The following is a 25,005-nucleotide window of genomic DNA, read 5'->3' as shown; positions in this document are numbered from 1 at the left end:
GAGACAGAAGCCAAACTGCTTCAGAAGTGAAGGATGATGAGAATAAGAAGAGGAGGAATTCCCAGCCTCTCTGGTCTATAACTGTACAAAATGTGCAGCTTTTGGGTGAATTTTCAAAGCATTTATCTGATCTCTGTCAGGAGCCCTCAGTCAGAAATAAATAGGAAGTAACACTGCAGAAAATAATCTAAGCTCATATGTTCTAATGGAAATAATAAGGCGTGCCATGACAGCTACAATAATTTATTGTACGTTGACACAAACTGTTGTCCAGTTTTTGGGTGATGATTGGATACATGAAGCTAAACTCTGCTCCCTGCACACAGTGATTTTGACAACATTATGAACGTCTCGTCTATTTCTATTAATTATGATGATTTCCTGCTTACGGTTGATGAAAAAAGGACATTTGAGACTGGAATGATAAATGTGAGCTTAGTGAAAAAGATTATTTCCAAAAAATACTTCTAATGTGACAAAATATAATGCTTCATTTCATAACCGAAGGCTGTACGACGTTTTCATGAGTAAAGCATTTTTGAACTACCTTGTTGCTGAATATTGCAATATTCAGTAACATCTGACTCGGGCTGAGAGGCGTTCAGGGGAACGCCTCTCAAAATATTGCACGATGAAACAAATTACTCAATGCAGAAAAGTGATGCCTTTATGAACACCTGCTTTTATTTGATTTTTTAATCAAGAAATTAATCAGACATTTCCTCAACTGCTATATTATATATTAGTTCCAGCGTTATGTAGCACAGACAACTGACAGGGTTCGTTAAGGACAAAGTAATCGTAATAGTTAATTTCTGTTTTGGTTCATCACTTCCTTAAAACCGACTCAGACGGAAGAACAGAGCGTGGACCAGAACCAGCATCAGCAGGCTGTAAGCTTCAGGCTCTGCTCCACTAAAAGACACAGAAACAATGAAGAAGAGCAAAAGAGTGGCTCCGGGAGCAGCCCAGACCATCAGGGTGCAGGAATTGATGCTGATTTTCCTGGAAGAATCCAAAGAAACGGAGTTCAGTGATCAGAAGCTGTTGCATTAAAAGAGGAGTGCCATGACCTTGAGGAGGTTATGGATGAAACCAGGCAGTCGGGCGATGCAACAAATAGGAGAAATGTCACTTTAAAGACATTTACTAATGTTCACTCATCAACTCTTTCTTTTCCATTGAGAATTTAAAGGCCTTGAGTGTCATAATTAAGTTATCCATGATGACTCGTCAAATTACTTTTTGTGGTAAAAGTGCCTCAAGATGACAGAATCGCTGCGAGTTACATATATTGAACTGTTGAATTTCAACTCTATTGAAAAAGATTTTTCTTTTTTAAAAAAGAAAAGTTTATGGAAATAAGGAGCAGATAAAATTAGACATGCATATTTACATGCAGGCCTCAGAGATGTTAGTAAAAATAAAACTTCTTCCAGTGTGGAAACGGATGAAACTCATCAGCGATTCTAACCGAGGCCTCGCTGGGGAAGACTGAAGACAATGGGGAGAGGAGGGCGGCGCTTGAAGTTTGATTTCTGGTGAGTTGTTTCTTTCTGTCGGGATAAATAGAAACAGCACAGAAGGTTTTCTCAAGTCCACCCTCTTTTCCAGAAAAACTTTCCCTCTGCTTCTAGGTTTCTGACACCTTCACCTCATTATCGCAAAGGTCACCGGAGCACATCCCTGACGGTGCTGAAAAGAGCTGCTTTTTAACTCCGACTCCTGCATTAACTGCATATATTAACTAAAGAGCTGTACTTTACTACACTTCAGTGCCTGATGGGCACAAAGACCGGAATAAATTTCCAAAAGATGAGAAAAGTAGCTCTTTGTTTCCCTCTAGATAAAACATTGTACTTTTGAAATTTACATAATATTTAAATAGATTTTTTTTTTTTTGATACCACAGCATGTTGATGGATTTGGAAACAGAGTTTCATTTAACCTGGACTGCCCTCTCACACCTAGTTTTAAATTAATATTAGTGCAGAAACTCCATTAAAAAATCTGAGTTAATAGCAGGGTCTAATTAATTAACCACAATTTAAAGACTGTATATTGACAAAATAAGCAACATTTCCAATTCAAATAAGTATTTTCTGTTGCTACATTATTGAAGTAATATTAATGTAAAAATGTGTAAAACAAATCAACTTTGGAAGAAACAGACACTGGTTGATATCACAGTCATTTAGTTGAATGGCTCCAGTTACATTTCAGTCGTTCTATGTTTTTACTTATTGTCATTGATATAAAGAAACTATATTATGATCCTGCAATGATCTGGAAGCACACAAGACATCTCAGGAAAGATTTAGAGAAGTCGTAATGGAAGGACTATGTCTGTGCTAAGCCCTGTGAGATTTTAAAGTCGAAACAAAGTAGCTTTAAAAACCGCATTCAATCTGTCACATGTTAGAGAAAAAGGCCTTACAAAACACGCCACACACTATAATTACTTTGTCCACATGTATGAATGTGGGCCTGACAAGAATTAGAAGACTGTTTGAATGAAGCAGCTCTGGCAGTACTTTCCTTGAACATTCAGTCTGCTGATAATAAATGTAACCGGCCGCAAAGTGATGGAAAGTTGAAAGGTTTTGGGCGAATAAAACACCAACCATTGATGGCTGACGATGAGCACTAGTTTCATGGATGAAATATGAAAACATCTCATGTAAGAGGTTACAGACACACTGCAGCGTGATGTCACTGGCTCTAGAACCCGCCCCCCACCCCCACTCCTTTGCTGGATAACAAAACAAGCTGCTCACTGACAATGACAGCTTCTGGTTTTGGCTGCCAAGTTCTCAATCCAATGCGTTAAATCTTAAATGTGCGTCCGATATGTAAAAGAAAAAGCGACACGGCGCTTTGCTACTAATTGTCACCACTATGATAACTAAATAAGCAGATCAGAAAAAGGTTTCAATTAAAAAATAATTAGTGAGGAAGAAGGAAACAGGTCAGTTATGCTGGCTTGACTTTGACAACCGTAACATGTGAAGTGCTGCAGAATTCGGCGTTTCAATTCAGATAAAACTGAAAAGGCGACCCACACACCAACTCCCTGGCAGGTCATCAGTACAGCAGGTGTTTCAATTAGGTGGTAGCTAATCCACCACAGCCATCACTTATTAATAATTGTAAGATAAACATCAGACCTGAAAGCATAATACTGTAACAGTCTGAATGTTCTGCTCTTTGTTTTCTGACACACCGTTGCCTACTGCTGCACCCTTTCATTAGGTCGGAGGATGGGGAGAAAGGAACCTTTGACCTTTCCTCTTTGCATAATATCTGCCATTGGGTTGTTATGCAGTGACCTGCCTTTAAGGCACAATTTTAAAATCTTCCATATTTTTGCTAGTCAACAGGAAATCTCAGTCAGGACTAACTGTTCTGCCCTGACAAAACATTTCTTGTCTCCGGTACCCGAGAGTCACTGTGTGCGATAGCAAACTCTGTTTTTGTTCAGCTGAACTCGTCGGGCATAGAGCACTGGTACGCAGCCGTAGCAACGGAGGCTGACTGGGTTGCAGCGAGTGAGTGGAAGCATAGCAACTCCAGGCTGGGAAAAAACAAACAAACCAAGAATCACAGAAGTTTCAAATTCTGCAGATGAAAAAGGATATATTTAAAGGAGCTTGGATCTACAATAGGAAGCGATCAATGGTGTGAACAGAAACACTTGGGTAATCAGTCTCCCTGACATACTGAGACAAAACAATGATCTACTGAAATACTGCTGAGATGACTTTAATAGAGATGCTTACTTTAGTTGTGATGAACTAAACTAGTGTGTGTCAATTATTCCATATCCTGAAGCAGTCTGCTGCGCTGCTGAATCCCACCTCTCAGTTCTGTGTTTATTGACCTGGTTTGAGCGTCTTTCTGCTCTGTTGTTCCCCCATAAGCAGTTCCGCTTGACAGCATCAGTGCATCGGGGCTCAGAAACCTCCTGGGTGGCGGTGGTGGTGTTGGGGTGAGTTTCTCTAAAGCTCTGTGTCAGGTTGTGTGGGCATCCTGCTTCAGGGAGCAGCAAGGCAGTAAAAGTCAGAGACCGGTCATCTCTCCTAGTCCTCAGCAGCCACAATTAATGGGCGATTGGTTTTTTGTTGCCATCGGGACACCTCTCTGTAATTGTCCCTCAAGGCACTGTCAGTACTTTGGTTTGCCACGAGCAGTAAACCAAACAACAATCCATTCACCCATCAAAACAGTCTTTTTAAACTATTGTTGATAGGTTTGCTTTATTCAGGTCAAACGTGATTTTGGGTGTGGAAAATATCTGGTTCCAGGGAAAAACCCTCAATTAACTACTAATGATGTTAGGAAATGTTCAGACTTGAACTAATTCTAGATTTAAGTGTCGGTTCTTTCCTGAAGGAAGGTAATTATTGTGGAAAATAGTTCTGACCGTGTCATTATAATATTCATCTGCGACACCTTAGAGGAAAGGGAATCTCAGTCATTATACAGTTGAAATATTTAACACAGGGAGGGATTCGTGAAGCAGGAGTCATATGCTTTGATGTTCATATTCTGTCTTGTTCAAGTTCTTATTTTTCGTGTGACTGCCATGTTATTTCTGCAGCCACAACAAAAATGGAAAATTAGATCAACCCGAGCTTTTATTTTTATATTTAAAGAGGCAGTACTGTAGTGCCACTTCATAAAATAATCAACTAACTGCTAATTTTGTTTGTTATAAAAGAGCTATTTATATCAAATATGGTTTAAGGAGAAGCTTCACTTCCTAATTTAACACCTTGAATCGGGCCTCTAACTCTTTAAAAACTCCTCCTCTTCCTGAAGCTCCGCTTTCAGAAAGTCACCACAACATCGCTCTTCTATTAACCCTTTAACAATGTCTAAAGATGTGCAAACACTAGGTGTTTGCCAATTGCTTCTGCTAGTCTAAAGGAATTGAGTGGGGGAGTTGCTTTGAAATTGCGAAGGCAGAGCCGTGTCTAGCCAGCTGAATGGTTCGCACAGGAAGTTAGAGGATTTCTCAAAACATGCATGGAAGAATCAAAGCAACAATGCAGGGATGTTTTTGATGAGGGGATGACATTCGAAGAAAAAAAACTGAACTTGCAATGTGTGACAGAAAACTACTGTAGCACGTCACGCCATCTCCACAGTGAAACACGGGGGTAGCAGCGTCATACTGTGGGAATGCATCAACGGGGAAGCTGGTCGGAGTCAAATAAGGCGTACCCTGAAATCGATGCCGACGGTGGAGATGAAGCTGCCGGCTAAAAAGGCTCCGTCTTTGAAGCGGACCAGCAGGCAGGTCTTTCCCACGCCTGAATCCCCCACCAGCATCACCTAAAGCAGAAACAACACAGCATATGGTTATCCGCCTGATGGAATTTTATTCATTCTCAGTGATTAGTTGCAACATTTAAAACAGTTAGCAGTTTCAAATGTGTGGCTTTGGTGCAGAGACTCTGTGGCAGAGTTCAAATCAGATTGGATTGACATTTCCTCAGAGCATGTTATGATTAAGTCTTCCATTTGCATTTTACCATTCTAATTACCGCCGCGTTCTCCATCTGTGGTCCGTCCTAATTATCCATCGCTTAGTCTATTAAGTGTTTCATATTTAAATCTCTTAAGCCCTGCTCAGATATTGGATCGGTCGATAAAGTTGCCAGATCTCACTTTGTTCACATCTCAGTCGTTCCTCGTGTCATACGACTGACATTTTGGATTTTCAAAAGAAAGTCTAAACATGTTTCTCTTGGTATAAAAAAAAAAAAAAACCCCAAAAGAAATGCTCTGCCTATTAAAACAGTAATTTTAGCATGGATTATGAAAATATGTTTACTGTTTGGCGTTACCTAATAGGCATTGTTCAACTCAACAGCTTTTGTCATAAAAAGGAAACAGACTGTGGCTTTGCGTGAAACATTTCCATAAATGTTTGAATGGAAGCTCTATAGAGTCCAATATAAACTCAAAAAAACCTAAATATAAAGAGGACTCGTATGTTCAGCATGTCTCTGCATCGCACTGGAAAGGTACTGTGAACTGCTGAAGTAACAGCATGCATTTAACGGTAATTACATCACTTTACACACGGCTCGGTCTAAAGCATGTGGACACTGCAGACTAAGTGCAGGAGAGCATTAGCATTAGCATAAAACTGGCCCTCGAGTCATAACCGTTTACAAGTATTTTTTGCATAGCATCCACTAAAAGAATCCTCATGCTTGAAAATGTTCACATTTTGTCAAGTCAGCCCACAAACTTTGATGTCATTAACTGGGATTTCAACACAAAATAGTTTATAAATATGTAGTGGAAGGGAAATGATATGTGGTGTAAAACTTTTGCAAACAAAATTCTCAAACTGTTGCATTTCCATTCAGCTTTTCTTAGACTTTGTCAGCCTATGAAGTGATTTATGTAGAGCCACAGAGTAATATAAGCCTGGCGGGCCACCGGGTTTGCTGGAAGACACCCACATCAATCACCTTTATTAATTTTTATGCCTTTAGAGTTTGTGGTTGCATCATGGCAAAACATAACTAAACAAAAATTGAGAGGCAAAAAACTTCCCTAGCAAGGCACTGTCATGATAACGTTCTACCACACATGGTGTCAGCATTTCCAAAGAATAAAAAGGAATCCAAGTTTTTCGGAAACTGCACATAATTCATCACCAGCCTCTGATTTGGCTTCCCATGAGTGCAGTGGCGTGCAATCAGGGGAGGCAGGTGAGTCACCAGGACAAGTCAAATGCCAACAATGACAAGAGAACAATCAATATGCCCACTTGACTGTCCTAGAAATTTGTTTCCTGAAGGTTTTGAACATTTTTGTGGTCATTTTCTTTTGCTGATTTTGCTCGTCCAAACATTTGGGAGCAGGGCGAAGCGAGGCAATGGTGCGCTTTAACTTACCTCTTCTGGCTCTGTATCACACACGCCCATTGCCATTTCTCTTTATGTCACCCAATAAGCATGTTTGATTACATATTTAATCCACTCCTGAATGAATGTGAGTGACAAGTCTTTTTTTTTTAAATGTGTGTATGATTGGATTGATTTTTGTACAGTGCCCTCAGCTGATGTTGTAAATTGGCGTCATATGACGTCATAAGCTGAATTGATCTTCTGATTGGCCACAAATACATAGTGAAAAATGTGCATGGTGAGGAAGAAAGTGCTGTGCCCCGTCAGTGCTGATAGGGGGCAGCACTGAGCTCCAGCGACACAATGTTTTTTGTGAAATAAGTAGGAAATACTGCTACCTGCAGATAGTTGTCACTTTAACCCAACATATTAAATTCATAATCTCACAATTACGCAATAGCGTAAAAAAAAAAAAAGAGCATGGGATCGTTTGATTTTTTTGTGCGAATTTCCACAATGTTTGCTCTTCTTTTATACATTTAAAGACAGAAAACATCCATTTAGATTAGAAACAAGGCAGGTCAGCTCATCTTTGGTCCAAATCACCATTTAACAAACAAACAAAAAAAAAATGTTGACTTCTATTTTTCTTGCTATTATTTTGTTAAACAATATAGAACACATTGCTAAATGTCTCAATTCAAGCCAAGGTTGAAATATAAAATCTAGTCATGAATTTCACTCACTGCATTAAAGTATTGTATCTGATTTGTGTATATATATATATATATATATATATATATATATATATATATATGCATGCTTCAATGATGATAACTTCAAAGATATGACTATGTTCTACTGCTGCAGGGTGTGTAGGAGCAATAAACATATTTTATCAGCAGGACTCCTGCTCCAGCAAAAGCCTCCTCCTGCTCTGCAGTTAATTGATCTCATTAATTATAGAGACCTGTCTCCATCCTCTCCTCCGGGTTTACAGCACTGGACTGTGGCGCAATACACAAAGACTAAACTCCATAGACAACCCGCACTCAAAAAGAATCAACACTGAAAACAACGAGAACGCGTCGAAAATGCAACTTGTTTTTTGTTCCGTTTTCAAAACTTTCTTCCTCACTTTCGTGTGCGACACGCGCGCTCCCATATGTCACCGAAATTCTTGGAAGGTTTCAAGCGACAGGAAATCTCACTTTGGTTCACTTTTCTTTATTTTAGGAATGAGAAGCGTCACAGGGTTAAAGCAGCCGAATTAGTGGACATTTGCAGCTGGGGAAACTTGCATGTGCTCTCCCTGTCCTCGCGTGCGGCGCGAGCGTTCGCCGCACGCGCCCCGAACGCCAGCCCCGCTCACCTTGAAGGCGACGTCGTAAAACTCGCCGCTGTTGCTGATGGACGGTCTGCTCGGGTAGACCAGAGCCGAGGACGGCGCGCCGGCTGCGGCCAGACCCTTCGCCGTCCGCCCGCTGCTCGGAGACGCCTTTGGGCTCTTGGAGGTCCCTCTGCCCTTCGCTGCCTTCTTCCTGGACATGGCTCCGGGTTGAACTTTTGACGCTGCTCGAGGAGTGAGGAAAGCGCGTGAAGTTTCGGGTCGGTTAGAGGGGAGGACGCTTCACTCCGCGTTAAGTTGTTGCTGCTGCTGCTGCTGCTGCGCGGTTGAGGGAAGAGAAGCTCACCTGTGCGTCAGAATCATGGCTGTGCGTAAAATTAAAAGAAGAAGAAAAGCGTCAGCGCTCTGGCTCTGAGGAGGGACTGCTGCTGTTGTCCCGCTGGATGCGAGGAAGCTGAGGACTGTTTACGCTCGCGCTGTCTGGCATCGCTAATACGGCGCATTGACGCCACACAGAGCCAAGAATATGTTTTGGCTTTTTAAGAAAATCGACGAGTGCAGCTCTTTTTAAGTGAAATGTTGAGCTAAGGGCTACAAGGTCAGGTAGAAAGTCGCTCATTAAGCCACTGACAAAGAAGTGTATCCTGTGCAATGGAAAGTTGAGTGGAAGAAAACAATTGGGAGTTGGTCCTGTCTAGTGAATACAAACAATGACTTCAATCTTTTCGAATAAATTAGGCATTTATCAATAATTGATTCCAGTACACCATACAGTGTTTGCTTTGAGCAACTCAAAAAAAAAATATATATATATATATAAAGCCACCCGAGGGAGATATGAAGAGAAAAAAAATCCCTGACATTCTGCACACCTTTGCAAATATTTGTTTTTAAGATGATAATGAACCTAACGGGTTCATCGAAGTCTCCGTCTGGACTGACTGAGCTTGAGTTATTTAGCAGAGTGGGTAAAGGTACGTGCAGGAATACCCCCAAAAGATCTCCACTGCAAGAAAGTATTGAATATGTGGCTGCAATGTGACAAAACATGAAGTACGGCATATGCCACCGAGTTTTAGTCAGTGGCTCGCATCATTTAAGAACCCATTAATGCATGCTCCAGATGCCATTTTTGTCACCATGAGCACAAAGGATGTGCTGTCTGTCCACAGCATGGCAGACTCATTCTTACAGTGTGTGTTCGTATTATTGCTACTTTGACGCAAAATTTGCAGAACATCAATTTCTTTCAAAACTTTCGATGCAGTTTGATGTTTATTCTTGAGGACAGAGTTTCCTAGTGGGACCCTTTTTGTGTAATCTTTCCTTGGCATGTTTGCTTTATCAACCCAACTAGAAATATCTCAAAACTAAATTGGTGGTTGGCAAGAAATATCTGCGACACACTACACAGTTGGTGGGGGCCTGGAATAGATGGTGGTGTGACAGAGTGTGCAAGCTGCAAGCAAAGCATCAAAGTCCCCATAAAGGGGAAACTTGACAGAAAGGCTACAAGGAAATTGATTTGCAGTCTGGAGGCAGGGATTGCAGCCAACAAGCATGCAGATCCGTTTGGGGGCGAAGTTATTAAAAACACCCTTGCTGTGCGACTGATGTATCAAAACCAATGAGCTTCAAAATACGAGGTGGAGCACAGACGCCCATCTGTGACTGCTGCTGTAAGGAAGACGGACTTCCAAGCAAACGGACCGAGGAACGCTGCCTGCTTAGCTTTGGTGTGAATACATTTTTCTCACTTGACTCTTTTACGGTAAGAAAAATGTGTTCTTGTATTCATAGCGGTAACTCAAATAACATTTAAAAGAAAAACACACAGTTGTATCCCCTAAAATGTGTTGATTTGTACTTGAAGTTGATCAGAACGCGTCAACTCTAACTGGTGGACCATAACTATCTTCTGGGCATCAACCATTAGACACCACCTACATGCTAATTGGTTATGCACATTAAGCCTTTAGTGACCGACCATCACAAACGTTAACATGTGGAGCTTGATAATATTTTCTGAAACCGTGTGCTTAGGGAAAACTAAGATCAAGAACATTCCCAAGTGGGTTCAGGGTGAAACAGTAAAGAAAAGTCTGCTCCTATGTCAATACATGTTTAATTCAAGCAGTGCAATTTTTCTCACTGTTGCACATAATGCTCTGCAGCAGTGTTTGAGGAATTACAATGGTTGCTTGTTCATGTAACCAAGACTCTCAAGGTCTCTTTCCTTTTGCTAAAACAGTTTGGATCCTCAGCTGACACTGGGAAATAAATTGCACTGGACATTGTTGTGGAAAATGGGCCACATAGTGAAAGGCTTTTCATTCTCCGAGGAATTTATTCAACATGCTGGAAAACCTTTATCACAAAGACACATTTATCTGTTATCTGGACAGAAATGACTTGTTAAGCTAAGGGTGAAGTCAACTTTCCAGAAATCACATTCTTTGCATTCACCATAAAATAAAATAAAAATAAAATCTTTATAAATACACAAGAAATGATTGTGCAACGAAGGAAAGGAGATCCAAAGGAAGGAAGAAAAGAGCCATTAATGGAGAGGAGATGGGAAGCAATGTAAGAAAGAGAGGAAGAACAAAGATGCAAGGGTAGAAGAAAGGTACCCTTGAAGGAGGGTAGGAATGCAATGAGGAAAGGATACAAAGAAGGAAAAAGGAAGGAAGTAAGGATATAAGGGTATGAAAGAGAGGGTACATAGAAGAAATAAGGCAGGCCACAAGAGGAAGGAGGTGGCACAAGGAAGGAAGAAAGACAAGGGAGAAAGGAAGAACAGTGGTAGGACACAATGAAGGAAGGGAAAGATACAACACAAGTACAAAAATATATGTTGTTGCCTTTCTTTTTAGAAGATAAAAAGGAAGGCAACAGAAAGAGTTAAGAAGGACCAAAATAAGGGGGGAGGACAAGAAATGAAAAGGATTCAGTGAAGTCTTTTATTTTTTTCAAATTAAACCTCAGTGAAACAATTCCTCAGCATGAAGCTTCCCTTTACATCTCCATCTAGTTCATTTTGTCACCCAGGTTAAATAGTCCAAAATCTGGTTTCTCTGTAAAGTTTTTCTCCAGAAGGCATCTGGCTTTTCCATGTGTGAAGGAAGACGTTCTTCTCTGTGTTCAATGAGAATGGTTGTCCAACATCTTCCAGTTTATGGCAGGCTTGATGCTTGGTTGTACTTGAGCTGTTCCTGAACACATTTTTATCTGTAGAGGTTCAGCTGGGGTCAGATAAGACTGGGTGTCTGGAGTAACAGCACCATCTGCTGGTCTTTCTTTGATATTGCGTTGTCCTGTGGCTTTTTAGTTTCTTCTCCATGTCTCTGGATTAATGATGGGTGACTCAAACTTTTTAAACGTTTTAAGAATTTCATATGTAAATTTTCACAATTTATATAAATAATTAACACTTATAGTGTTTATCTTTCTTCTTTAAAACTCAAGTTTTCCCTGCTGCAGGTTCTGGACCAACTATTGATTTATGATGATCCATTCTTGTCATCAGAGTTCAGAGTTGATCAGGTTTGTTGGACATTTTTGGTTAACCTGCTAGCGACAACACATTCTCAGAATTGTTATGATCTGGGAAGGCTCTTTGAAACAAAGTTTTCACATTTTGTTGTGTGAAATGGTGCTCCATCATGCTGGAAAATACTCTTGGAAGGCATTTAGAGCTCACTCTTTATTAATGGAAGTGCTTGAGAAGAAGAAAAAGCACATCTCCAAGGAAGATGAATAATTTCTCAGCTGTTCCATATTAATAAAAGGATGTTTCATCAGAGAAAATAAGTTTGGCCATCTGCTTTCTTTCAACACTGTTTTGTTTAAATGTATTCAAAATAGGTTTTTCAGTCTATCAAATATTTCTCCTCTGAATTTCAAATTTATATATATATATTTTTAAAGGCCTATGTTTGAAAGTAGTCTGACAGGAAAGTGGGTAATGAGAGGGGGAAGACATGCAGCATATTTCGCCAGGCCAGGAATCAAACCTGCGACCACCGCCACGACGAATAAGGCCTCAATATGTGGGTCATGCATTGCCCCTGCGCCACCACAGGACCCATATTTGAAATTTTGTAAAGAAAAATATTTAGATTTGAAAATGTTTTGACAAAGAAGACCTCCTTAGTGTTTTTTTGTTATTTACACAAGTGCTCTAGTGAAAGTGAGCTTGTTTTGACACTGTATTTTGGTCCCAGACAGCATGCTAATGTGACTCGACTCTCAAAATTCCGCTAAGCTAAAGCTAGTTAAAAAAAATAAAGAATGCAGGAAGCCACAGAGACTTGGAGAGAAAATGATACAAGTTGACCGAAGTTGTCATGGTGGCGGTTTTCATTTTTTACATTTTCAACCGGTTAGTACGTTTACTTTCAGGTATCCTCAGCATGTTTTCAGAGCTTATTCGTTTGAAACTGAGAGCTTCAAAACCTTCACATTGATTGGGAATGGTTGTACTGGTGTTCAGAGTGAGGAGACGTTTTGTCAAGCAGTTCTTGAGAAACCTGATGTCGTCTGCATAAAGTGTAACCTTGACTCCAAACTGCTTTGAAATGACTTCAGCTCCTGCTTGGTGAGATATGTGGGTGAGGCCAGTTTCTGGACTGGAAGTAGCCTCTGAGTCCTTCCAGGTCTACAGCAGGAAAGTAGGCTCCGATGCGTTTTCTCAGCCACCATTTGCCCTGCGCTGCGCTGGCGCTGCCCGGCTGAGAGAATTTGTACCTGAAGTGTTCTCCTCGAACCCATCTGACAAAGTAGAAGCATAGAACGGTCACCGATGTAGTCATGTTTTTGAGTACTGCTGTGGAGCAAACAGGTAAAATTACATTTTCCCAAAAATTATTGGCAATATGATAATACCTGCTGGAGTTATCATATTTTAGAGTATTTTATTCACGTCTAAAATTTTGCTATTGCAATTTCTCTGTATCTGAGTTTGATTTGTCCTTTTTATTGACTTTTAAACATGTTTGTGGTTGAGGAATTGCTTGTATGGACAATTATTCCCTCTGGTTTTGGACGATGGACAGCTGGAAGGAGTTTGCTCTCACTCTTTCGTCTTCAGATAGCTCTGTTGAGCAACCAGGTCACCAAGTGCTGTTTTTTGTTTTTACAACTGGAACCAGCTGATTAGAATCTCAAAAGCTCAAATAACAGCTGAACTTTGACCCCACATCAAAGATAAAGATTTTAAGAGAAGCCCAACATTTAAATTCCTTTTGAGAATTGAAATGTTCCTAATTTTGCAGGTGTTATTTTCCTTCCACTTTAAAACAATGCTACTTTCTGCAGGTAAATCACATAAAAACCAAATAAAACACACAAGTGTGTGAATGTTACTTGAATAACTTGAAAACAGTTCAAGGGGTATGGATATTTTTGCAAATGTCAATCAACATGACAATAAGCTATACTATATTATAATGTTAACTCCCTTGCCAAAGAAAACTGTAACTACTGTTACTACGTCTCAAAAATGCAGAACACAAAATAGTTTAATAAATCTTAATACATTTTAAATAAACTGGGGAGGGCAGTTTAACTCTCACACCTTGTAAAGATCTGCCTTTTGTTAGGATAAAGACATAAATTTCCAGGATTTTTATTATAAATACATATTTTTTTGTGGTATAATTGTTATTTGTTCCACCAGGGGGAGCCCTAAGACAAAAATTGTTCTGCTCAGCAGTGGTAGTTTGATTTACAAGTGAATTTTGGAGTGAAGCTGGTGATGCTCATGTGTGTGTTTACCTGGGGGCGTCTCTGTCTTGGAAGGGGTTGTGGTCGAGCAGCGAGAGGATGGTGCTGTCGTTGGCCAGCAGGCGTCCCGCCACGTGGATGACCCACTCGCTTTGCTCATAGGTCTGCGCAAACACAATGTCACTACAGACTCAGCACAGAAAAACAACTACTACTGAAAGGTAGAAGTTGTCAATGCACCTGGAAGGCAGCGAACCACATGAGCCAGTCCAGCCGGTAGTGGTAGGGCGATATGAGGCAGGGCCGTCGGTACACGTCTCCCGGCTTACACTTGAACTGGTACTCCTCCCAAATCGCCTCAGGGTCTTTGGGATCTGGGCTCAGAGTTCCCTGGAAGATCACCTCGGTCCGTTCTTTGGTGATGCTTCCCAGAGGACAGAGAAACGAAAAGATTAAATGAGATAACGATGGGTTTTCTTTAACACTTTAACGGCACCAAATTACATGAAAGGAAGTTGCCTTTGATTTATAACTAGATCATTGATCAATATATTTGATGTATATTTGCTTGACAATGGCATTTCACAAACTAATGTTTATTCCTTGTTTTATGATTGGTGACTGTGTGATATTTTTACGGTATAATAAACTTTGAACAGCCTTGTTGCTAAAATGTTCTGTGCAAATAAACTTGGCTTCTCTTTAAGTTGGAGTGTTCATGATTGGTCATGTAATGAAATCCTCCAAACTGTACCTTCCAAAAGCCCCGTAGGTGTTGACGATGCGCAACGGGTCAAAGGAAGTGTTCATCACCTGCCGCGGACTCAACAGGTTCATCACCACCGGCACGCTCAGGACACCAATGAGAACACCCAAAGAAATGTTCAACACCCGCCGTATCAACATGCCTAACACACACACACACACGCACACACACACAGGAACAGGATGAATCAATAGCATCTCATGGGTGTCTTGTGGGATTTGTGGGAATGAATCCCACAATGGAAAACGGCCACATTTATCATTGCTGGTTGAATCTTGACAGCCTGGCAGGATGTTAGAGACACAAAGCAGTAGTCAAATTTATGTTGGTTCTTTCCCACTCCTGTATGTTCAACTACTTCTTATAATCCATCAAAACTGTTTTAATTCCTACAAAATCCAACTTTGGCTCTGTTTGAATTATTAAAGCAAGTTCCCACCTAAACCCATAGGCTTATTTGAAACTCAGTATAGTAAAAGTAGTAAATCTACTGTAAGTCTAGTTATAGAAGAGCGGGGTTTTCTTACATTCATGACAACCGGTTCCATAAGAAAATCCTTCAAATTGAAATAATTTATCCCTTTTACTTAATTGTACTGTATTTTACTGTAGTTCTCTTTCCACCATGATCAAACACACTGCCTTTTCTGACAACTATTGGATATTATACAAAACAATAATTAAAAAAAAGAAGAGTAAAGACACCTTTTGTGGGTTTGGGACCTTTTCCGGTCACCTCCTTCTTCTGCATTTCCAGCGCCGCTTTCTTAGCCCTGGAGCCGCAGCGAAACAGAAAGCTTAGAGATGCATCGTCGAAGCAGGCCAAACTCGGAACAATGGTCAGCCAGTTGAGGAAACTCAAGTTCCCGCTGATGATCAAGACCACCTGCAGGCCAGGAAGGAGTGATGGAGGAAACAAAAGCCACAGAACAGAGTGGGTACAATGTACGCTTAAAAAATGAACAAATAAAAAAAAATCACACGAAAAAAAAAGCTGATTGTGTTTGCTAGTCTCCCACAGAGCTACCTGAAAGAGAATCTGGATGGCTCCGTTCACCATGCACAGCCGGCGGCCCAGGAAGGTGAAGAAGGGAGCGATGAGCTCAATGAAGTGGTTGGACAGTGTCTCGAAGCGGTGGAACCACCACGGGGAGCGGTGCATGTAGTAGGACATGGGGTTTGGCACTGGCTGGGTCTGGAGACACATTTCAATTCAATTCAATACACTTAGGCTCAATCCTATTTCATCTCAGAGTGAAATTAAATGTTGTGACGGTCACTGTATGACGGTCTCATGTCTCAAGCAAACAACAGGAAGTCCCTTCATTGTATTCTCCAACTATCTGTCACAAGACAAGTTGGGGGAGAAAATATTGGCCTTTTTTTTAAATCTCGGGTTTACTCACCGGCTTACAAGGAATAAACGCACAGACTAATGTTTGAGATTAGTCCTAACTGTGCTAAATGCTAATGAAAGATGCTAAAGACTGATCATTTTAACTTCAAGAACAGACAAATTCTATTTTGCTGCTTACACAGTGTGACGTCACCTCTGGTCCTGATGTGAATAAACTATGATCATTCACAGGAAAATTGCAAGACAATCTGGTCTTGTAAAGGACCAAAGGAGAGAACCTAATTTATGTAACCCAAAGATATATAGAGATATCTCTGAGGCAAGCAGACATGTCTCGCGATTTACTTAGCTAATTATTAGAATAAAAAAAAAGAAACGATACTGGTAGGTCAGATTGCTACAAAGATCGGTCATGGTGAATCAGTGCATGACCAGTAGAAAGTTTACAGCCAACATGTTGAATTTGTGAGGAGTACTGACGCTACGGATGGAAGTTTTCACTGCTTTGCTTTGGCGCTCATCTGAGCGTGAGTCAGGGGAGTCATTTCTGCACCACACCGCGAGGAGAACTTTTCCAAGACTAAATAAAGATGGAACCTTATTTAAATGAAGGCGGCCGCACCTTCACCCAGGCAAACACTTGGAGCTTTCTCAGTGTTTGTCCTGCAAAATGTGCTTTGGCTGAACAGGCAAACAGACGCGGGTTAAGTCAGGAAAAATAAATATGGCACAAATATAGGTGGAAAGGAAAAAAATTATGCAGCTGTCAAACGGATCAATACTTTTATTGTATTTCTGAATAAAACACAAGGAAAATTTTGATTATTTAACAGGTGGGGGATCTAAATCTCCATATGGTGCGTTAATGACAACCAACCCTGTATGAACAAAGTACTAACTGTCCCGCAATGCATCGCCACCGTAACCCCTGAGAGTCGGGACGGGAGGAAATCTGCAGTCCCACTGCAGGTCTGAAAGGGAGCAGTGTGTCAAAGGGGTTAATGCGGCGTCAACTGGCGCCATGGCCTTCCGGTCTTAGAACGCGTGTGTGTGAGAGAGAGTGTGTGTGTGTAAATCAACATTAGCACTGGGGGTGTCGAAAGCTGGAGTTGGACCAGGAAAACTAACCCAGCAAATCCACAAAGCAACGAGGCCGTTCAAAACTTTTTCTGCTACGTGACAGATATAAAAGATCCATTCTGTTTCACTCAGAAGGAACCAGAGAAACTGTCCATCATGTGCTTTGAATACAATTTTAAGTTTTAGCAATCTTCACTCATCCATTGACTTCTGGCCTAAAAAATGCACAATCCCCAGGGAGTTGAATTGCAAAACATTATAGTACATCAAGACTTGCAGAAAAACAAGCGCGGGTGTTTTAACTGAGATACATTTAATCTAATTAACATGTTCAATAAAGCAACAATCTTTCATAATGATACAAGTGATATCGTGACTTTGGCCTTGTGTGTATTTTCTCCAGTCATGTGTTTGATCATTACAGAAGGCCCTTCCTCCATCTGAGACCTCATCATTCAGATCATGACTGAGCAGAAATGTGAGCAGCCTTGGTGTCACTAAAAGCCCAGGAAACAATTTTAACACAAAACTAAACAAAATGTCATTTAAAAAAGTATTGATTGAATTATTTTAATAAGTAAAAGCACGCATTCAAGGCTCATCACCATATTATATACACTGCTGTGCAATGACTTAATGGAATAAATGAAGAGTAACCTCATAGTGGTAGTCCATGCAGGTCAGGTCTCTCCAGCACTGGTCTCCTCTGATTTTAATGAGGCCCTGAACAAAGAGAGAAAACAAGCAGTGAACTCAATGTGAAATACAACTGGACGCCATTCTAAAGCTTGAATACATACTAAGAACTAATGTTACATGCGTTTTATTCAAATTAAACACTGAAAGTGGTCTGGTAGACTCTGTTTGATTGTGGACCAAAATTGTTGAAAAACAGGTTCACCTCTTCACCAGTGGTGGCACTATGTAAAGAACCAGATGGAAATGACACAAAAACCTCAGAAGAAGACACTGATCACAACTTTCGTCTTTGCGAAATATGGTAGCGTGGCATCAGATTTGAGCTTTTAAAGGATTTCTCTTTTGTTTGTAGCAAAACACCATGAGCTATTTCTCCCACAAGTCTTAGACCCTAGCATTGAATCTGGAAGCATTTACCCAGAATGCCCTGTGCTATAGTTTGCTTCCTGCTTTTGGAAGGGTTTCTGGTCTGCTCGGCAATCGAGCCACGCCAAAGTTCACTTTTACTAAACCGAAACCTAGATTTGTAAGCAGACCAGAGGTTTTTTTATTTCTGGTCTGCATCAGTTTGCTTTCTAAGCAAAAAAAATTATCAAAAAATTTCAGAGATGAGCTCATTGTCTTACAAAAACAAGGAAAAAGACACTAAAAGGTGACAAATGGCTTAAATCTTCCAATAGATAACAGTGGCTACACACACATCCCACCAACAAAGACTCCATTAACAACTGCCACCATATTCCTGAGGACACGGGTGGTAAAAACCTTGACTGATTGCACAAACACTTGATGGCAGGAACTACTGAGGTTTCAGTTTCCACAGTTAGGATTTCATGGTTGAGCTCCATGACTAACACCACTACCCACCCACCATCCTCAGCTGTTTTCCATCCAAACAGCTAAGGGAATAACGTCTTATCCAAAACACGAGACCACCGATGTTGACACATCAGCTGGTCATGTGGCTGAGCACAGAACGCACAGTAAGGCGCCCGCTAACCTGTTTGATTGAATTTAGGAAAAAGCAGAACGTCTCTCTCTCATTAGGAGCTTGGCTGTGGAGGTGGTGAGGTCCAATACCATGCTGTTCATCCTCATCAGTCATGAGACGCAGACATTTCACCAATTACAACTGGACTGAAAAAATGGAGCACCAGGTAGAGAGATAGCTGGACGTAAGCCTACACAACTATCCTCTAATAGTGGAATACTACTGGACTTCTTTCTGAAAACACCAGGGACGCATGGTTAGCGTAGCATAACGCTAACATTATTTTCTTCAAAAGAGACACAAAAGTTCACCTGAGTTTATGGGAAGATGGATAAAGTTCAAGCCCGGGCAATGTTGACAGGAGGCCCATTAGAAGCTATAAAAGACAGAGATGTCACTAATGGAATAATCTCATCTGTCAGCATGTGACACCAATAGGGCACCATGGCAGGAGTTTTTAGAAGTACTAAAATAAGAATTATACCACCTTCCAAAGAAACATTTAGTCTCATCTTCAATGGAACAACGGGCCTTTAAAGAAACCACATGATGCGATGGAAACTGCTGCATTTGCACTCTGAGCAACTGGCAAAGGTTTCAACCCCGACCAACATGATGCTGTTCATTTATAATGAAGCTGCTAACATGAGCCTGGCTCAACTGTAATTAAAGATTCTCAATTGGATTTAGGCGTGTACATCACATTTGAGCCTTTCCTGTGCGGCTCCAGGTGTATGTTTAAGGCTGATCGCTGATTGACCACAATGAAGAAACTTGGCGACGATCAATCAGTGAACCCCTAATGGCTACCAGAGTAATGGCAAGGAAACTGCATAAAAATTCACACCATACCTTTCAAAATGTTGTATTTTTTTTTTAGGTTTTGATTGCTTTTTGTTCGTATTCACAAGCGCAAAATATTTGTGTAACTCTGTCAGGGAAAACGGCTTTGAGTTACAATGAAGCCTTGGGTTGCAACACTACATTTTCAAGGAGCAGTATATATTTAACCAAGACTTTTCATAATCAGCGAGCATTTTTATTTTTAAAAAAATCATCTATTAGCCTAATTAGTAGATTAGTGATTAGTTCAATTAAACGTTTGCATCCATGTCTAAAAACACCAACTCTGACACAAATGGGACGAATGCTGTATCTGGATGAGCCGGCTGTGTTGAAAACAAAGCTGAGCATGTCTTAGGCTTCAGCTGAGGTCTTTAAAATCTAAAAATGGAGAAGAAAAATGGAAATGTGCAAAACGTAAAGCCTGACGTGTCGCAATTCAGCATGAGTCTGAGAACATACCAAGCATATTTGGAGTATTACTCAGTAACCCATTTCGCTATACTTTTGCTACCATCCCAGCCTGCTGCTGATGCAACAAGCTGTTTCTCTCCAGAGCTGCAGGTACTTTGTTGCAAACACTTTCTTTGCAGTCTGAACAGTTTCAAGGCAAACCCCGCAGATATTACTGAGTTCATTACCACCAGAACGGCGTTAAAATATGACATGACTTCAGCAGGGTTAGGCTGGAGGAGAACCCTAAATATACTGATGAGTTTATATGTGAAGTGGATTGTGTGTTCCAGCGAAGTGGAGGTGTGTTGAGTTTTCCCTGGGCTCCTGCTGGGAGGAGTTCCACTCGGCTGGTGGCGGCGACTTGTCAAATAAAGACCAGCTCTGTCCTCTGTAATCCCCCGTGAAACCTGACAAACGAGGCGCTGTGTTGTTGAGTCGCGCTCTCCCGGTGTTTGGCTTTAACAAACACCGGGAGAGCGATGGAGCAGGACAGCGGTTCCAAAGTATCGCTTTAAAACTAGGAGGACAAACACCAGAATGACTCCATCTGCTCACTGTTTGCATGAACTTTTTTCCATATTTTATCACATTAAAAACGCAAACTTTATCGATTTTTGTTGGAGTTCCACGAGGTCCATCAATTTGAAGGACCGAATAGTTGTGATTTGGACTCACAGCTCCCAGCATGATGCGAACGATGAGCCACCTGAAGGTCCAGATGCAGACGAGGGAGGGGGGACAGCTGCCGGGGACCTGGGACAGAGTCCATACCGGACACAGGAAGACAGCCAGGAAGCCCGTCTCCAACAGCTGGCTCTCCCAACCTGCACAGACGAGCACATTCATACAGTAAAGCAGACGACGCTGCCCAGGCCTGGTTGTGATGTCACTTCCTTTTTCTTGTGCATGCAGTGCAGAAATTTACCACAGTGATATTTATTTTTACACTGAAGTCTTTTTTTTATATACTTAGGACAGAAAGCAGAGCTACCGATGCAAACATGTTTGCGGTTTTGTTATTCCTTTGGTTCAGCCGCACCGCAGAGTCGGTAGCTTACACTCCTATCTGATAAGTTCTCAGGATTGTTAACGCGCTACTGAAGAGGAGTACTTTTCCATGGAGAATTGAACACAACTGTTGCATTTGTTTTTGCTACAAAATACAAGCATGAATCCGTTAACACACATAGCCTTAGCAAGTATTTTCTTCCCAGTTTAGCATTTTAGCACAAAATCAGCTATTCCTAAGAAACTGGGTGCAAGATTTTTACAAAATAACTGGGTATGAAAAAAAAGGAAAGAAAGAAAAAAAGGCAGAATGCCACTACAAATTTTATGACACAGGAAAATAATAATTATTTTTCCACCTTTTTGAAATCCAAGGTTTCACAAGCGTTTTAAGTGATGGATTTTGCATCCTCTAAACACCTTTGCACCAAAAATATCCCCATTTTAAAACTTGCTATAGTATCAGACATCAAGTCTGTCTTTTTGGTCTCATATGGCTCCATAAGGGGAAATCCAAGACTTTCATGAACAGGACTACAACAAGGCAGAGAACTTTAAAGTAACGCAGTACAGTAAATGAAGCAAATCCCAATTTATTTATTTATTTATTTTTTTTGCAATAAATAATATAGGAATTTAAAACAGAGACAACTGAACTGCAATTTAAAGAGTTAAACTTCTAAAAAGAGACCAAATATTGGGTAAGTTTGAGAAAATATGAAGCAGTTTAAGAGATACATAAAAAAAGACAGAGCAGATATTACTGTGTTTAAAAGGAAGGGTTTTTGTTTTTTTGTTTTTTTAGGTATACACATTTTTGCCATTATGGTGTTTTGATGGTGATAAATCTGAGAGAAAATTATATCAGGACCATCCTTCTCGTGCTTCCAATCCATGTCTTCGTTTGGAGAAGGAAAAACAAAGGAAGCCCTGGTCAAACTAGTATGACGTTCACTCACCAAAGGAGTACCTGGAAAGAAAAAATACAAACAAGAACGTCAGAATTTGCTCTCATTTTTGAAAAATGCGTAACATTTTAACATGCGTTGAAATAACCAAATGTGTTTCTTGTTTATTCTTTTTTTCCCTATGGAGGCCATAGCATGATGGATACACAGTTAGCTGATGAGGTTTACATTGACGTTTCGGCCAATGCAAAACACCTCGCATCATTAAAACTGCTGGGGTTTTTTTGTGTGACTGCGTTTACTTCCTCCTACACGCACATATGTTCTCCACCTGATTAGATGAACCACAACCGCAGCATCAGGAGAAGGAACTGGACCACACTTAGTGGGATGTCATCTGCAATTTTGCCACTAGATGGCACTAAATCATATCCTAGTTTAAACGGTAGATCAAGTAAACCATAAACCTTAACAAAGCAGGCTTAGAAAACAAACCAAAGACATATAACTAAGTATATTACAAAAAGCAACCCTACACTTATCTGTAGACACAATCCTGCTGCCACCAGTGCAAAGCTTACCCACTTTTGGCAGCAGTACTTCAATGTGGTTCAAGTCCAGCAGACTCAATCACACGCCAATCTCATTTACAGAAAAGACTATTAGCCACTTTCAGAGAAAAATATTTGTTTATCTAGTGAAGGCTCCGCTTTGTGCATGTACACTCACCACAGCTGTCCCACGTTGACCAAGGAGTGGTAAAGCACCCATAGAGTCACCATGATCACCATGTTGGCCATCCCTGTCACCAGGACGAACCCTGACAACGCCATCCCGAGCAAGGCAATGCCGTCCAGGTTGGCGTCCATGCTGGTCCAGTCCAAGAACCAGAGGACGGAAGGTGCATATGCCAGGGCCGGCATGCCGATCTTTCCTCCGACGTAGCGCTTGACGCTGTTCAGGTAGTTCTTGCAAGGCATCAGCCCGTTCTCTCCAATCAGCTGTTTGTTCTGGTTGTAGGCAACCATGAAGGCCACAACTAGAATAAAAATAAATACATAAATAAATAAATAACCCTTAGCATTAATGTTTTTTGTGTGCAGAGTGCTGACCCATCTCTAACCCAAGCACATGTGTGTCATGCTTTTCACAATCAATCTATTCATTCAAGCTGGAGTTTCACAATTTCACCTGTGGGGATGATATGACTGCACTGACATTAAGTTGGCTGATCGACTTTATGTTGTGGTCCACATTAGATCTCTCTAAAAGCAATATGGATCGTGCTTAAGTACAAAGACCCTGCAATATGCAGGCTACAATAGGAAACACCAGAACTGTAAACTATGACTTCAGCGTTTCAAAGATACACCATGAGAGACATGAGCACAATAACAGAGTATCACAATGTTACACATTAACTGCGGTTCTGTGTTCATCAGTCAACATGCTAGAGGCTGACAGCTGTTGACACTGAGTACAGTAGGCTTTAAAACTAAAGAGCTCGTGATTCTAACAGGCAGAAGAAATTTATTGAGCAGTTTTGGGTTGGAAAAGGAACGAGCACGGTTCGGTTCTGGAGCAGTCAAGAGAAACTCACAGTAAATGACAGAGACCGAGCGCAGCAGCACAATGCGAGTGAGCCAGTAAGTTCCGGGTCGGAAGGCCACGAACGGCTTTTTTCCCTCCGAGGCTCCATGGGCGGGGGTTCCGTCCGACGAGCCGTCGGGGGCTCTCTCCGTGTCCGTCCTTCTGCTGTCCACGCGCCTCTTCCTCACGGAGCTCTCGGCAGCTGCAGCGCTGGCCGCCATGTTTACGGAGCTCTGCGTCACGTGACAAAATCATACCCGGAAGTGAATTACAACGACTTAAAAAAACACCGTTTATTCAGAAAAATATATCTTAGTAAAACAAGAGAAAATTTATTATTATTATTATTATTTTATTATTATTATTATTATTATTAGTAGTAGTAGTAGTAGTAGTAGTAGTAGTAGTAGTAGTAGTAGTAGTATTAGTAGTAGTAGTAGTAGTAGTAGTAGTAGTATAAATAAATAAACATTGTCCTGAAAACTGTAAATATAATATAAATTATTATTTGGACAGGTAAACCATGAAAACAAGACAACTATGTAATAAAAAAGTCAATAAAAAAATCACCTTAATATTTTAAATAAAGGGAAAAAATGAAACAATAATAAATTTGTGAAATAAAAAAATACCACAAATTTGTAATTTTGAAAAATACACATTTATTTTTTTTAAAGTTGTGTGTTTATGTATCCTTACAGCAGGACATATAAATACACAGATGGTAGCAGATCGTTACAAAAGGTTATTAAAAAATAAATAAATAAATAAATAAATAAATAAATAAATAAAGAATTTGAAGTACACTGACTGCTAAAAGTGTCACAAGTTAATTAGACAAGTCGTGTATAAAATACAACTGGAAGTGTGAAATTCAGTCATTATATTGCCAAATCTATATTTCATAATTATGTCAGTGCTATTCACTTTTGGTTCCTTTGGTGTTGCAGTGCAGCAGCACTGCAGCACAAAGAGTTTTGATGGGGAAAACTGCCGATTTGACATTTTTCCAGCGGACAGCCATTGATACCTTCCTCAAGGAGAGCAAGCGACTAAGGTCTATTGCTAAAGAAGCTCATTAAGTTCTGTATCCAACGCAAATAAGGTTTGGAAGACAGAACATTTTTTTACAATGGTAAAAATAATTACCATCATATGTTTCACAAACTGTCCATTTGTTTTGATTTAGAATAAATGTAAGTACTAATATGTTGTTTTTTACCAAATTGTTTTTGATAGGTTTAATGACGCAGGCTATTTGCAGGACTCTGTTATACAAAGCAAATGAGGTAAAGTTCAGTGGAAGAAAAAAGTGTGGCAGAACTGTTTTTATAATAATAACTATAACATATTTTACAAAATG

At 40.5% G+C, this 25,005-nt stretch overlaps 3 protein-coding genes across 4 annotated transcripts in view; 1 reads left to right on the top strand and 2 right to left on the bottom strand.

The window, feature by feature from the left end:
• The window catches only part of LOC129377514 (ras-related protein Rab-26), a 65,644-nt gene extending 56,882 nt beyond the window's left edge, over positions 1–8,762 (bottom strand). The window contains exons 1-3 of the mRNA XM_055057513.1: positions 8,564–8,762; positions 8,242–8,441; positions 5,227–5,337 (exon numbers count right to left, since the gene is read on the bottom strand). Of these exons, the coding sequence (XP_054913488.1) occupies positions 5,227–5,337; positions 8,242–8,418 (288 nt within the window). The 5' untranslated portion in view covers positions 8,419–8,441; positions 8,564–8,762. The remainder of the gene's footprint in view (positions 1–5,226; positions 5,338–8,241; positions 8,442–8,563) is intronic.
• Positions 1–25,005, top strand: part of LOC129377515 (uncharacterized) — a 288,482-nt gene that overhangs the window by 229,112 nt on the left and 34,365 nt on the right. The gene's annotated exons all lie outside the window — the stretch shown is intronic.
• On the bottom strand, positions 11,158–23,871 carry lmf1 (lipase maturation factor 1). 2 transcript variants are annotated; one of them, XM_055057507.1, is made up of 11 exons: positions 23,653–23,871; positions 22,782–23,091; positions 22,104–22,114; positions 20,812–20,960; positions 17,805–17,870; positions 15,738–15,905; positions 15,416–15,596; positions 14,699–14,852; positions 14,185–14,368; positions 13,996–14,108; positions 11,158–12,990 (listed from the first exon to the last, which is right to left on the bottom strand). In XM_055057507.1, the coding sequence occupies exons 1-11, from the start codon at positions 23,861–23,863 to the stop codon at positions 12,804–12,806; spliced, it is 1,734 nt and encodes a 577-aa protein (XP_054913482.1). In that variant the 5' UTR covers positions 23,864–23,871; the 3' UTR covers positions 11,158–12,803. The 2 variants fall into 2 exon arrangements, with proteins under 2 accessions (XP_054913482.1, XP_054913481.1); XM_055057506.1 differs by lacking the exons at positions 22,782–23,091; positions 23,653–23,871 and having other exon boundaries at positions 22,016–22,725.

This window comes from Poeciliopsis prolifica, unplaced genomic scaffold, assembly GCF_027474105.1.
Source record: "Poeciliopsis prolifica strain line A6 unplaced genomic scaffold, Auburn_PproV2 SCAFFOLD048, whole genome shotgun sequence".
In the NCBI taxonomy this organism is placed as follows: domain Eukaryota; kingdom Metazoa; phylum Chordata; class Actinopteri; order Cyprinodontiformes; family Poeciliidae; genus Poeciliopsis; species Poeciliopsis prolifica.
This window is presented reverse-complemented; position numbering and strand designations above follow the sequence as displayed.

What these genes read in the sequence shown, in the direction of transcription:
- lmf1 (XM_055057507.1), bottom strand. Translation starts at nt 23,863, where the DNA reads ATGGCGGCCAGCGCTGCAGCTGCCGAGAGCTCCGTGAGGAAGAGGCGC. An exon ending in CTCGGTCTCTGTCATTTACT is followed by an intron (nt 23,092 to 23,652) that starts GTGAGTTTCTCT and finishes TTTTTATTCTAG; the next exon opens with TTGTGGCCTTCATGGTTGCC. An exon ending in CCATCCAGATTCTCTTTCAG is followed by an intron (nt 15,597 to 15,737) that starts GTAGCTCTGTGG and finishes CCTGGCCTGCAG; the next exon opens with GTGGTCTTGATCATCAGCGG.